The 13,447-nt window shown below is 43.5% G+C and overlaps 1 protein-coding gene across 7 annotated transcripts in view; it reads right to left on the bottom strand.

Annotated features, from left to right (window-relative positions):
• SYN3 (synapsin III) overlaps positions 1-13,447 on the bottom strand; it is a 304,303-nt gene that overhangs the window by 260,731 nt on the left and 30,125 nt on the right. For 4 of the 7 annotated variants that reach the window (XM_053257382.1, XM_053257387.1, XM_053257380.1 and 1 more), the window contains exon 2: positions 259-728. In XM_053257382.1, the coding sequence (XP_053113357.1) occupies positions 259-572 (314 nt within the window). In that variant the 5' untranslated portion in view covers positions 573-728. Of the gene's footprint in view, positions 1-258; positions 729-1,076; positions 1,417-13,447 lie in introns of those variants that run through there. The other 3 variants (XM_053257381.1, XM_053257385.1, XM_053257384.1) reach the window with 3 other exon arrangements.

Below are 13,447 nucleotides of genomic sequence, written 5' to 3'. Positions count from 1 at the left end.
AGTGACCCTCCCCCACTCTTAATGCTAGACAGTCCCCACCGTTGAACCGGTGGAACCACCGGTTCCGTGCACATCCCTACTGTGAACCACTTAAAGCACATGGAGAGGCAGGATTTGAATACTTTAAATAAATTACTAAATTTGCAGTATTTGTTCCCGAACCAACACTGAGCCTGGTTTAAGGCCCACCAAGGCTACTGCTACTGGAATTCGGGTCCCATCCCTCACCCCACTGGACAGCAGTGTGTGAAAACTTACCAATCTGTGTGTGGATCGTCAATTACCAAGAGGACTTGAGGTTTCTGCTGAGCTACAACAGGAGTGGGGCTGGCTGACTGCTCAATCAGTCCCGCAGCTGCTTGTGTGGTCTGCTTCATGGCACTGGAGATGGAGCTGAAGATGCTGGTTCCAGAAGAAAGAGGAGGCTGCTGTAAAGGCTGCTGCCTCCTCTCTGTTGCTGGGGAAACAGGGTTGCTGGTGGAGTTATCGGGACGCTGAAGGTCCATCATGTAACCATTTGGCAGGTTGGCCACAAAGCTACTGTCTGAGAGGCGCCTTCGCAGGAAATTCATTGTGATAGTGTCTCCAGAACCAAAATAAGGCAGAATGAACCACAGCAATGAAGTCTAAAGAGCTTATCTGGGCTTTTGCTGGTTAGCTGGGAGGGATGTTGTGTCACTGTCGGTAGTACTGTAGAGAAGACACTTGCTTTCCTCAGGTATTCTTACCTGTAAGAGACATGTTAGAATGAATCACTAGTAGAGTTGCCATGCCCCCCAAAATTTCAGGTTTCACCCGGATTTTATGCATCTCACCCCGATTGCTTAGCCCACCCAGATTTGCCCGGATTTCAGCTTTAATTTTTTTTTTAAAGCTAAGATCTAGCCCTTGTAGAAGCAGAGTTATGGAGCAACATGTGCAGTCACTATTTTGCTCAGAAGTTATTTTCAAGCCAATTTACATAATAAGCAAGTTAGGCACCCGGATTTGGAAAGCCAGAATATAGCAACCCTAATCACTAGGCCCTTAAAGAATATCTGTAAAAATGAAAGTTAGTCTTAAGCATTTTTGCTTACATGGAAATCCATAAATTTGTTGTGAACCGCCCTGAGACCTTGGGTTAGGGCGGTATAAAAATGTGCTAAACAAACAAACAAACAAACAAACACCAGAGGCTTACAGCTACCATTGTGCCCCACCTATAGGCTGTAGCCCTGATGTAGGGCCTGAACCAGGCCTAAGATTGCTCTTAACCCTCACCAGTTTTCTTCAGGGGTGACTCATAGGAGGCAGAGCTGCTGCTGTTATATAGGGAGGGGAATGTGGCTAAACAAAGCCTAGTTAGCAATATCACACACACAGACCACGGTTCCTGTAGTGGCAGAGTTGATAATTCAGAGACATTCCCTTAGATGGAACACTACTAGTCAATAACACTAAGGAAATAGTAATTCGTGGACATTCTCTAAGGTCACATGGGCTAAGCCGAGCAAAGTTTGAGGCTGCTTTATACATAGTTGAGGAACTATTCTGCAGATTAAAATTGTGTTTTATGCTAGTTCTCATTTCCGTTGTCTAAATATTTGGACCTGAAATATGCCACGGTGTTGAAAAAGATGAATGGATAGGTACTGGAAAAACCTGGAAGCCATTTCTGCAATATACAATTCCTATTGGTGGAAAATGCAATTGTTGTGAAGGCCACATCCGGACAAGGGTAGAAAGCCTGTGTAAGTACTGTTGAAGAGAAAGCGAAAGTTAAAAACACAGGACTATCACAACCACCATCAATCCTCCACTTTTCTGAGGATATTACAAAGAACTCGGATGTGGGTGGGGATTAGAAAAGTGTGAAGTTTACCTGCAGCTAAAGGAGCAGAATTGAAAAATGGAAAAGAAAAGAAGAATCATTTATTTTTCTGCATTCTGCGGAGGAGAAGAACTTGGACATCTATAAGAACTGTTAAGTTTGCAGTTTGTGAGAATATCAAAGTAAGTATAACACTGGCCACGTCTGAGGAACAGTGCATGCCTAAAAAGAATGAAACTTTTGAAAGAAATTTACATGCATGCAAAAAGCAGATCATACTATGGATCAAAATGTCGAAGAATTAAGAAAGTTCAGTAAGAATAGCAGCTTGAATTAACATTATCTCTGATAGTGATAATATTTAATTGTTAAATCTTAGTTGACTGGTCAATGGCTGTAATAAAGAATCTGAATCTGATAGTGATACTGCAATGCTAGTCTCTTATGTCTTACTGAAAGAGAGTGTGCATGGAGCAATTCTGAATGTAGATTCACTTCCCTTTGTATTGGACTTAGTTGGTTGGTTCAGATCAGTTTATGTAATTTGGATAAAAACCATTGTCTCATGGAACTCTGCCTAATAAGAGACTCTAGGTCCAGGCCCTAAGGACACTAAACCTTTTAAGAGGTGCATACCGTAGTTATAAGCAGCAGCCACCTATTGGCACTGTGGGGAAATGTCCCCGCTGGAAACACCTATATCAGACAGCGGCAACATAGGACGATGCTGAAAGGCATCATCTCACACTGCAGGGGAGGAGGCAATGGTAAACCCCTCCTGTATTCTACCAGAGACAACCACGGGACTCTGTGGTCGCCAGGAGTCGACACCGACTTGACGGCACACTTTAGTTACAAGCAAGAACATCAGCAGAGCAAGCAAGGCTTTTCGCTTTGTATTACTGTGGTGGTAGGAAAAGTAGAATGCTGTCTTCTGTGCAACTTTTAAAACTATAGTATCATAATCATGTATTATTTATAAAAGCATCTAATAATGCACATGGTGCTGCATAAAAATAGAAAAGTACAAGTCCCTTCCTGCAGGCTTCTAACCAAAAAATATATATGAGATGACAGGAGATGAGAGTTGGAGAGAAAGAGGGAAACTTTGCTCTAGCTGGGAGAGACTAAAACAAGGGGGAAAGGTTGAAGAATACAATAATTAACCTTGTAGGGAAGAATTTTAAAAACTCAGAGTATCAAGAGAGAGATGCAAGACAAAAAAATATAAAGGTTAATAATTTCTTAAAGTGTGACGCCAGCCAAATGTTTAGAGGGAGAGAGTTCCACATACAGACCACAAGGGGTAAAACATGTAGATAAGAACTAGTCAAAGGAAATGTTATAATAATATTGTATTAGTGTTTGATGAATGGAGTAGCCCTCTCAGAGTGTGTACCTGGGATTGGGAACTCTATGGCCCCTTGATTTCTTGGTCCACTGTCCTCCAGTTTCCAAAACTCCCTTTTCCGTTCAGTTCCTTCCTTCAATAACTCAGAGTCTCAAGGTCCTATGTAAGCCTTTCCTCCACCTTGCATCATCTTCCCAAGTCTCTGCTTTTCATCCCGCCTATCCTGCCCAGGGCTGGTCCAAGATTCAGGAGCGTCACAAAGCACGCACACCCACCCACCCACCCATGTGGGCGAAGGGTGCAGACCTGCCCTGGGTCACATGTGACCCAGGCTATTGCCACTCCTGCCCACTTGGTGACCACCTAGTTCACCTAGCTAGTGGGCTGACCCGGATCCTGCCTTCCTTTCTCCAGACAGGCAGCTTCCCCACCCCACCCCTTCTCATTTTCTTCCATCCCCTCCGTGCCAATGATATACTGCATTAGCAGCTTCGCTCCCCAGATCTGAAGCACACAATCTAGTTTGCCACTACTGGCAAAGTAAGTACACCGTGGCAGTGTGCCTGCAGAGCAAGAAGCTCCAGATAACTCAAGTAAGTGGGTAAAGCAACATGAAGGCAGACCTGCTGTATCCTGAGGGCACACATGTATTCAGGATCCTATTTCCTTGTTTTAGCCACCAGAAAAGGCAGCCAGTGCAACAGGTCTGCTCAGTTTGTGACCCACCAGACCTAATGAAGCCTACCAAGCATGGATAGCAGCCCATAAGAAGTTCAATAACTACCTCCTTTTGTTGGAGTTCCAGTGCATCGACCTTTTGCACCAACTATCCTAATGACCACTAGGAGCATTGAGAGTAGAGATCGTGAGTAAGGGTCTCTCAAACCGTTCTACCTTTCTCTACTCTATGACTACAGGTATTTCCTGTGTTGTGTCAGAATTCTTTCCTTTCCTCTTAGAGAGCAGATGGAAACACCTCTCTCTCTCTGTACCTATACATTATGTAATTCTTTAGATTAAGGATTAGGTCTTTCCTATCCAAAGTGTACCTCACCAATAAATACTTAGTATTTAGTTCAACAAGAATCTCCATGTGTCTTCTCTACATAGCTGTAACAACTAAACTCTGCATTCTGTTCTGTAACTGGAATGGGTAGCTCCTTTAGTGCTCTGCTAATTAACTGGGGTGGGCGTGGGAAATACAATCCCCAACACCTTTTGCTGTCTGTCTGGGACTGAAACATCAGAAATACTGCCAAGCAAGCACCTGGTAGGCCCCAACATTGCCTCTACTCACCCACCTCATATTTTCAGCATCAGCAGTAACAGCTATTGCCTTCTGGTGGCAATAGCTGCTTTCTGTGATCAATCTGTTGTCTGCTCAGGAGAAAGCAACCACCACACAAAGAACCTGCTGTTGAATATACAGGTGAAACTCGGAAAATTAGAATATCGTGCAAAAGTCCATTAATTTCAGTAATGCAAATTAAAAGGTGAAACTGATATATGAGAGAGATGCATTACATGCAAAGCGAGATAAGTCAAGCCTTAATTTGTTATAATTGTGATGATCATGGCGTACAGCTCATAAAAACCCCCAAATCCACAATCCCAGAAAATTAGAATATTACATGGAACCAAGAAGACAAGGATTGAAGAATAGAACAATATCGGACCTCTGAAAAGTATACAGTGTACTGTGCTTGATTGGCCAGCAAACTCGCCTGACCTGAACCCCATAGAGAATCTATGGGGCATTGCCAAGAGAAGGATGAGAGACATGAGACCAAACAATGCAGAATTGCTGAAGGCCGCTAATGAAGCATCCTGGTCTTCCATAATACCTCATCAGTGCCACAGGCTGATAGCATCCATGCCACGCCGCATTGAGGCAGTAATTGCTGCAAAAGGGGCCCAAACCAAGTACTGAATACATATGCATGCTTATACTTTTCAGAGGTCCGATATTGTTCTATTCTTCAATCCTTGTCTTCTTGGTTCCATGTAATATTCTAATTTTCTGGGATTGTGGATTTGGGGTTTTCATGAGCTGTACGCCATGATCATCACAATTATAACAAATTAAGGCTTGACTTATCTCGCTTTGCATGTAATGCATCTGTCTCATATATCAGTTTCACCTTTTAATTTGCATTACTGAAATTAATGGACTTTTGCACGATATTCTAATTTTCCGAGTTTCACCTGTACCTGAGTGCCCTTAATAGTTAACATCAACACTAGCTCCGTGCTGCATAGGAAATCTTCTTAACCCTAAACGTCTCTGACAGATTCTGCATGCACAAAAAGCAAGGAAACGTAATATTTTTTTCACTTGCTATATCTAGCTGAGGCAGTGTTTCTGGATGGCATCAGACCATCGTTTTTAAGAATCCTAAAGATTCTTACTAGAAGCACCATTTCTTGTGGATTGTGTACACTTCTCATTTATGTCACTGACCTCTCTGATCAAACAGGTTTTTACAGATTTTTGGAGCACAATAAAAACCCTTTCAGACTTGCGAAGAGAGATGGTAGTGGAATTAAGTAGGCACAGCAAAGCAGCCAGGATCTCACTAAGTTTCATGACTTACTGAAACTTAAGTCAGTCACCTTTCCTCCCCCGCAATATGATATGTGTGAAGCACTTTGAACACTTGAAAGCGCTATACAGTGCTAGATATTGGTGTGTGGTGTGCCAACCCGTAATAGGCTCTCTCTTTAGCTCTATGAAAAAGATATTGTGGGTTCAGTACCTCAGAGCATGCTTCACTAGTTGTGACCCACGTAGTGGAAAACATCCTTGCAATCATGGCTTATGGCATAAGAACATAAGAATAGCACTGTGCTGGATCGGGCCCAAGAAGGCCCATCTAGTCCAGCATCCTGTTTCGCACAGTGGCCCACCAGATGCCACTGGAAGCCTACAGCAGGCGTTGAGGGCATGCCCTCTCTCCTGCTGTTACTCCCCTGCAATTGGTACTCAGAGGCAGCCTGCCTTTGAGGCTGGAGGTGGCCCACAGCCCTCTGACTAGTAGCCGTTGATAGACCTCTCCTCCATGAAGTTATCCAAGCCCCTCCATCCAGGTTGTTGGCTGTCACCACATCTTGTGGTAGAGAATTCCACAAGTGGATTATGCGTTGTGTGAAAAAATACTTCCGTTTGCTGGTCCTAAATTTCCCGGCAATCAATTTCATGGGATGACTCCTGGTTCTAGTGTTATGTGAGAGGGAGAAGAATTTCTCTCTATCCACTTTCTCCACTCCATGCATGATTATCAGGTGCTTGAAAATACCTATGTTTTTACAGTCCTAGGCAGGCAGGCAGGCCTGGTGGACTATTATACATGTTTTGGGAGTTTCAATAGATTTGGTGTGTCACAGGTTGTGCAGGTCAGCCCTTAAGACTGTACATTTTTGCCCATTAAACTTCTGGGAGATCTTGATAAGTTACTGTTCAATCTGGACATGATCAGGAGGAAGGAAAAGCCAGGTGATTTATACATTTGCTGGTGTCCTTTACATTGGATAGAAAAGTCAAGTGGAAATTGTACATCACAAGTGTGTGTGTGTGTGTGTGTGTTTAAAATGTCTCTGGATATTTGATTTATATTTTTGAGTTTTACAATGCTATTATTTCTTGCAATAGGAACAATTGCATAGCTTCTCTCTTGACTGCAGTAGAGTCATATTGTGGTAACTCAGTGAACCGTAAAATTCTTTTGTGTTATTTGCTTATCAGCAAAGCCAGAGGCAGCTGAGCAAAAGCTTGGGATGATGGGGAAATAAATCCAGTGCTAATCCTTGGAAATTACAGAAGCCACCTCTATCTTCAAAGTCTGCCTAAGTGACACATTGCTTATCCCCCATTCCCCTACAGTTAAAGGCCTTTTCAAATCTCAACCTCACTTAGCATTTTTGATGCAAATGTCTTTGCCGCCATTAAGATTAAGTTCTTAGTATATGCTGAAGGCATTCCATCAAAGATGCAAATGAATGTAGGAGGCAGCTGCGGAAAGCAGGAAGATTATAGAAATAAAAACTGCAGATATACTGATTAATGCCATGAAAGGGATCCAGCATTCTCCAAAACAAAGCAAAGAAACAAAAAAGTAAGATTGTTTTTTCCTGTCATCCTCACCCCTTTGTTTATCTATCTTTCTCCAATTCAATTCTTGGATTTGATGGTACATGACGTCTGCGTTTGCAAAACTTGAGTCTCCCACAGAGCCTGATTTCACAGGGGCAGATGTCTACGTGATATCATGGTTGGCATTAATAGAGCAGGGTCCTCCTCTGTTGAGAGAGAGATGGCTTTGAAGTGCAACGTTCTGAATAAAATCAAGAAGCTGAGTGTGATTAATACGCAGGGCCTGGCAAGATGCATTAAGGATCATCTCAGATATATAAAATGCCTGTGGGAATGGTTGGCAAGCCACTTGCTTGTTCTCTTACAAGAAAGAGCAGAGCCTGCCCACTCTTAAGTCTGCTGCTCTTCTTTGATGGATACAAAACATAACTGTTCCCACATCACATCAAGGCTCTCTACAGTATGTTTTTATAGCTGTCATAACAGATCCGTGTTTCTAAAGATAGGGTTAAACTGAGCGACTTCTTTTGCTATTGAGCTAAACTGGCGCCTCCTCAAAAGGCAGTCCAAATGTGTATCCCACCAGCAATAAGGAGGACAAGAGAGAATGGTTTTGTTTGCAAGGAATATTCTGTTTTAGGTTGGATTTGGCTGTTGTGAACAACTCTCAACAATAATCTGATGCTTCAGTATTAACCCTTAGTTGTAACACGCTCTGAGAGCACATTGAACTATTAACCCTTAACTAAAATAGTAAGAACTTGTGAATGAAACTGCTTTATACTAGACTCCTTCAAATAAATACATACAGTTAATGTGCCTAGTGAGGGGAATGAAACTGTGGTGGCAGGCCCTGCCCCAACCTAAGTGCATTCACTAGACTGCACAGACTCTATGTTCTTACCAAGTGCTCCTTCACAGTTGCTGTGCTGATATACATGCTTGGGGACAAAGCAAAAAGTAGAGTTCCTGATCATACATGCCTTTATGTACTTCAGGACTGTGCAGTTCTATCTATCTATCTATCTATCTATCTATCTATCTATCTATCTATCTATCTAATTGTTAAATCTATACCCCACCTTTCGTTAAGAAAATCCCAAGGCGGCTTACAATAAAATTTAAAAACAAGATTATGTATGTATGTATATATTTATTTATTTACCATATTTTTATATCGCCCAAAACTTACATCTCTGGGTGGTTTACAACAAGATAAAAACAAAACTCATGAAGAGTTTACCTCTTCATGAAAGAATATCTTTCCATTTATCTCTCTGGTTTTTTGTTTGTTAAAAGATGAGGAGGAGTACTGAAGGTTTAACTGATTTCTGTCACTTACTTTATTATGAACTTTTGTATACCTGTATGGGGTAAGATGGGAATTTTGATTACAAAATATTGCTGGATATGTGGTTTCATATTTACAATATATATATACCTTTTCCTTATGGCAGAACTCAGGTTTTAATGTTTTCAGTTTCTTCTGCATTGAATATTCATGTTTTGAATCGTCCAGGGGGAGTGCTCTGTGTGAGGTTTAAGGTCCATTTTTTCTCTGATGATTAGATTTAGCTTTTTAGACATATCCTCTTTTTCTTACAGATTATCTTTACTCATTTAAGTATGCTTAAATATTATTACTGTATGTGTTTTCCCCCCTCTTGCTTTCTTTGCTGTGGATAAGTCATTGGCAGGGAGAGTTGCTCCAGCCCGTGCTGCCCAACACAGCATGGCCCGATCTCCCTACAAAATGGAGCTGTGTGGCCCCATTTGGGAAGGAGACCACGCCCTGCTTCTGATTTCAGACACGGGGGGTCCTTGGGGGCAGGGAGGCGTGGCAGTGGCCGAACATGTGCCGCCACCAACCTTGCTCTGCACCTGCATAGTGACACTGCTGTAGCTTGTAATCTGGAAAATGCCCAGGTGTGTGGTGGTGGTGGGGAACGTTAACCCTCTCCTGCTATCAGGGGCAGCTCTTTCATGAGGTGAGGCAGTTGCCTCGGGCAGCAGATTATTGAGCTGCCGGCAGAGTGACAAGACCCCGTTGCCAATGGAGCAGCTGACCAAGCTTTGCAAAGAGCACCTCCTCTCAGGCTCTTTGTAAAACGTGAAAGAAGTACGAGGAGCTAAGACAAGACTGCTAGCAACCTTCCCTTCTCCCTGCCCCCTCACACTTTCAAAGCTTGCAAGGGTTGGTTTTGAAAGGTGGCTGGCCCCTTCAAGGGGCATGAAGACTTGCACATGTTGTTGCCTTGCCTCAGTTGCCACAATGGCTTGGGCCACCCCTCCCTGCCGCGGCATCAATGAGAGCATTTATTATTGGCAAATAGCATACACGAAAGGGAATCCCTTGAATTAAGCAAAGACATAATCAGCAACAAGGTAGAGTTACAAATCATTCCCTTTATTGACAAACTAGAGTGTTCATGTGTGTCTGCACTGGAAGGAAGCTGCAGGGTAGCAGAAGATACAACCGATAGACCATCTCTAGCCCTACAGAAAAATTGAGATTGAAAAGACCACCACCCACCCCAAATCAGCAGGAACCAAGGGCTCAAGGTTGACTCAGCCTTCCATCCTTCCGAGGTCGGTAAAATGAGTACCCAGAATGTTGGGGGCAATATGCTAAATCATTGTAAACCGCTTAGAGAGCTCCGGCTATAGAGCGGTATATAAATGTAAGTGCTATTGCTATTGCTATTGCTATTGCTATATATCTGTTCTATCCTCATTAGGGGCAGATTAACCTCTTTGCCACTCATAGGCAAACAGGCTTTTGCCGCTGCGGGGAGGGGGTGTCTGAGGGGAAATCCCCCTTTTTGCCTCTAAATATTGCCGCTCCTGCAGCGGGATAGGGTGTGGTGTGAGGGAGGGTGGATGGGGGGAAATGAGGGAAGAGTGCCCCCTTTTTCAACCCTTTAAAGCACCAGGTGCGGCAGTGGCCTGTCTCCGGCCCCACTGGCATGGCTCGCTGCTCAGGCTCTGAAGTCAAGCAAGCTCTCCCCCTGTCTTTTCAGGCAGCATTTGCTGCCTAACAGCATTTATTTCCATTTCAAACGCTGCCTGAATTGAGAGGGGGAGAGCTTGCTTGGGCTCTCCAGAGCCCGCTGGCACATGCCCCTTTTGTATGTGATTTCTGTGTGATGACAGGGGAAAGGCCCGAACAGGCTGAAGAATGTCAGAATGCGGCCTTTTTTGAGAGAAGGCTGGCGGGGGAGGGGGAACCTCCACAGACCCACCCCCACGCTGCCTCGGAGAAGCCCTCTAGAGGGGGTAAATTAATTATTTTTTAAATAACATTTTTTTAAAAATAAAAGGTCCGCGAACCCCCCTGGACCAAACTGGGGGAGGTTCGAGGGGGTGCTGGACTGAACTGGCCAGGTCCAGTTCGAACTTGAACTGAACTGGACCAGCTGGTTCCGTGCACACCCCTAGTTCTAGGGCTGTGCACAAACCACAGTTTGAGCACTTTTTGGTCAGGGGGATCAGGAGCTTTAATAAAAAGGAGAGCAGGTCCTTACCTGCTGTCCGTCATCCCATTAAGCTTCCTGCTGGGGCATCAGCACACAGAAGACCCACATGGCATCAGCACAAACATGGTGTCCATGCATGGGCATGCTCCATTTGCATGGTCAGCAACAGCATGCTGACCACTCAAATGGTGCCTGCTCATGAACAGAAGCCATGTGTGTGCTGACGCCATGCGGGGCTTCTGTGCCGCCCCAGCGGGAAGCTGCATGGGACAGTGGAGAGCAGGTAAGGACCTGATCTTCTTTTTCTAAAAGCTCTTGGTCCCCCTGCCCCCAAAGTGCTCAAACTGCAGTCTTAACCACAGTCCGTGCACATCTTTAGCTGGTTCTGCATTAGCAGGGCCTGTAGTTCTATACGCTTCACAATTTTATCTTTGAGAATGCTTTCCATCCGCTCCTCAGTCTCAATCACAGTTTTTAGAAAGCAAGTGAAAACTTGGCTTTTTACCCAGGCATTTATGAGTGTTGTTTTTTGTTGCTGCTGCTCTGTATTTTATGGTTCTATTGTATATATATTTAAACTTTTAATTAGGTTTGTATTTCCAATTTAATATTTTTATTGTGTAACTGTTTTATACTATTTTAAATGTCAGAGTCAATCACAGTGGAAACAATCACAAAATGATGGCTTGTGGAGGCAGATCCCGTTGCAAAAATCTCAGCTTGTTTAAAAATAAAAATAAAAATCATCCAACAGAATAAGGGATTTTAATATCAGAGCCCCTGAATTCCAGGAGAATTTTTCTGTAGGCCAGGAGGGAAACAAAAGGCATTGCTTTGTGGAGGAAGAAACTGGAGATAAATTAATGGGAGAGAAAGTAAAAGCAAGCCTGAGCACTCAAGGAGAGATTAAAAATGGCATGGCTTTTAAATAGATTTTCAGTACTGGCTGGAAGGGAAGAGATGGGGAAGCAAGCCCAAGCGCCTGGAGAATTACCACAGATGAACCTGAAAACTCTCTTGAGTTTTTGCCCACCCCTGTCCTAGAAACACAACCTCCCATGGCCTCCCATGGCTGGTTGCATTGTTTTTTTAAATGATGATGATGATGATGATAATGTTACAACACATCACCTACAGAAGGCCACACTACTCGGGACAGCACAAATACTATGACAATATCTTTAATTTTTCTTTCGTTACCCTAGACCCTTGGAATGGGCCTGATAATTAAAGTACCAAATCCAGTCAGTAACATCTGGTAGACTGTGTGCAAATAGCGTCATCATAAATATAATAATTAATATTATATTATTAAATATAATATTGTGTTATAATAATTAAACCACCAACACCACCCCTTCTGTTGGACCACCGAGCTGTACAGGGGGAAAGCGAGCTGGAGATGCACAGAAGCTGTCACCAAGAAAGCACAGCTCTCAACTTCCACCCAATGATATTAATCCAGGAGATGGCAGCACCAGCCTCATTAGTTGATTGAAATTGCTCGCTCATGAGAAATGGTGGTCTGCAATGCAGAACCCAAGCAAGCCATATAATCAAGTTCAAAGAGCCGTAATCCATCTATCACATGTTCTACAAACAGGTGAAAAGGGAAGCTTCTCAAAAGTAATGTGTGCTACGGATGGCTGTTTTCAGAAGGCTTTGATTTATGCCAGGCCATTCACACCATTATTGCCTGCTCTATGCAGCCAAAATCTCACACACATTTCTTGATTAAACACAAAATGCAAACAGCGGCTTTAACCCTCATCTTGACTCATGATTTGCTTACATACAAGTAGGACTTCCTACTCTCAAGTAGCCCCATTGGTTCCTTTGGAGGCCCTCCAACTTTTCCAGACCACAGAACCTACAATAATTTAATATTTCACTTCAGGGATGAAATTCAGGGTGGTAGCGGTGGCCCACACACCCCAAGCATGTTGTCCTGTGTGACTGCATAGCTCACTGAGAATGTGAGTAGTTAACTAAGAAAAATGAACGTTTCAAACCGACAATAATGAGAAGCCATGCTTCAACTTCTCAGTTCTCAGCATTTCAGCGGAAAGGACATATTGTGACTGATAGAGATCTTGGAGGGGAGATATCTTTATCCACCCCAGCTGCAACAGAAGTGTGCAGGTAAGGAGAGCACTGCTAATTAATACTGTCTGGAGACATGGAGTTAAAGTTCTAAATAAAATAGTTTATTTAGGAAATCCATCAGGGAGATAGATAAGAACTACATGCTTGGTTGCTAGCTTCATACAGGAAGTGGGGGAAGGGAGAAGATGGAAATCTCTCTCTCTCTCTACAGGGAGTTATTGGAGCAGGGTAAATGTTGAGTGAAGCCCCTTTGAATTATATTTGTGACATTAAGGGAAGCAGCCCCTCCCCCTGCTCTTGGTTTTTGTTTTTGTAAGTTCACATGGCATGCCTCTGTGTTTTCCTTCTAGCCAATGGGGTGGGGGGAGAGATTACTAAAGAGCTATATCTGCATTTCAAAGACAGTATCTCTCTTATCATGCTAAGGATTCTACTAGGGATGTGCGGACCGGACCAGTGGTCTGGTCCAGGGTTGAACCGAACCACCACCCCCCGGTTCTGTTGGACCGGAACCGGACTGCTAGGTCCTGTCCAGCCGGTCTGCGAATTTTTCTTTTAAATTAAAGTTGATGATAAGTACCTTTAGCCCCTTCAGGGGGCTTGCTGAAGCTACG

Source organism: Hemicordylus capensis, chromosome 5, assembly GCF_027244095.1.
Source record: "Hemicordylus capensis ecotype Gifberg chromosome 5, rHemCap1.1.pri, whole genome shotgun sequence".
Taxonomy (NCBI): Eukaryota; Metazoa; Chordata; class Lepidosauria; order Squamata; family Cordylidae; genus Hemicordylus; species Hemicordylus capensis.
The sequence above is the reverse complement of the archived record's forward strand: the minus strand, read 5'-3'. Positions and strand labels throughout refer to the sequence as shown.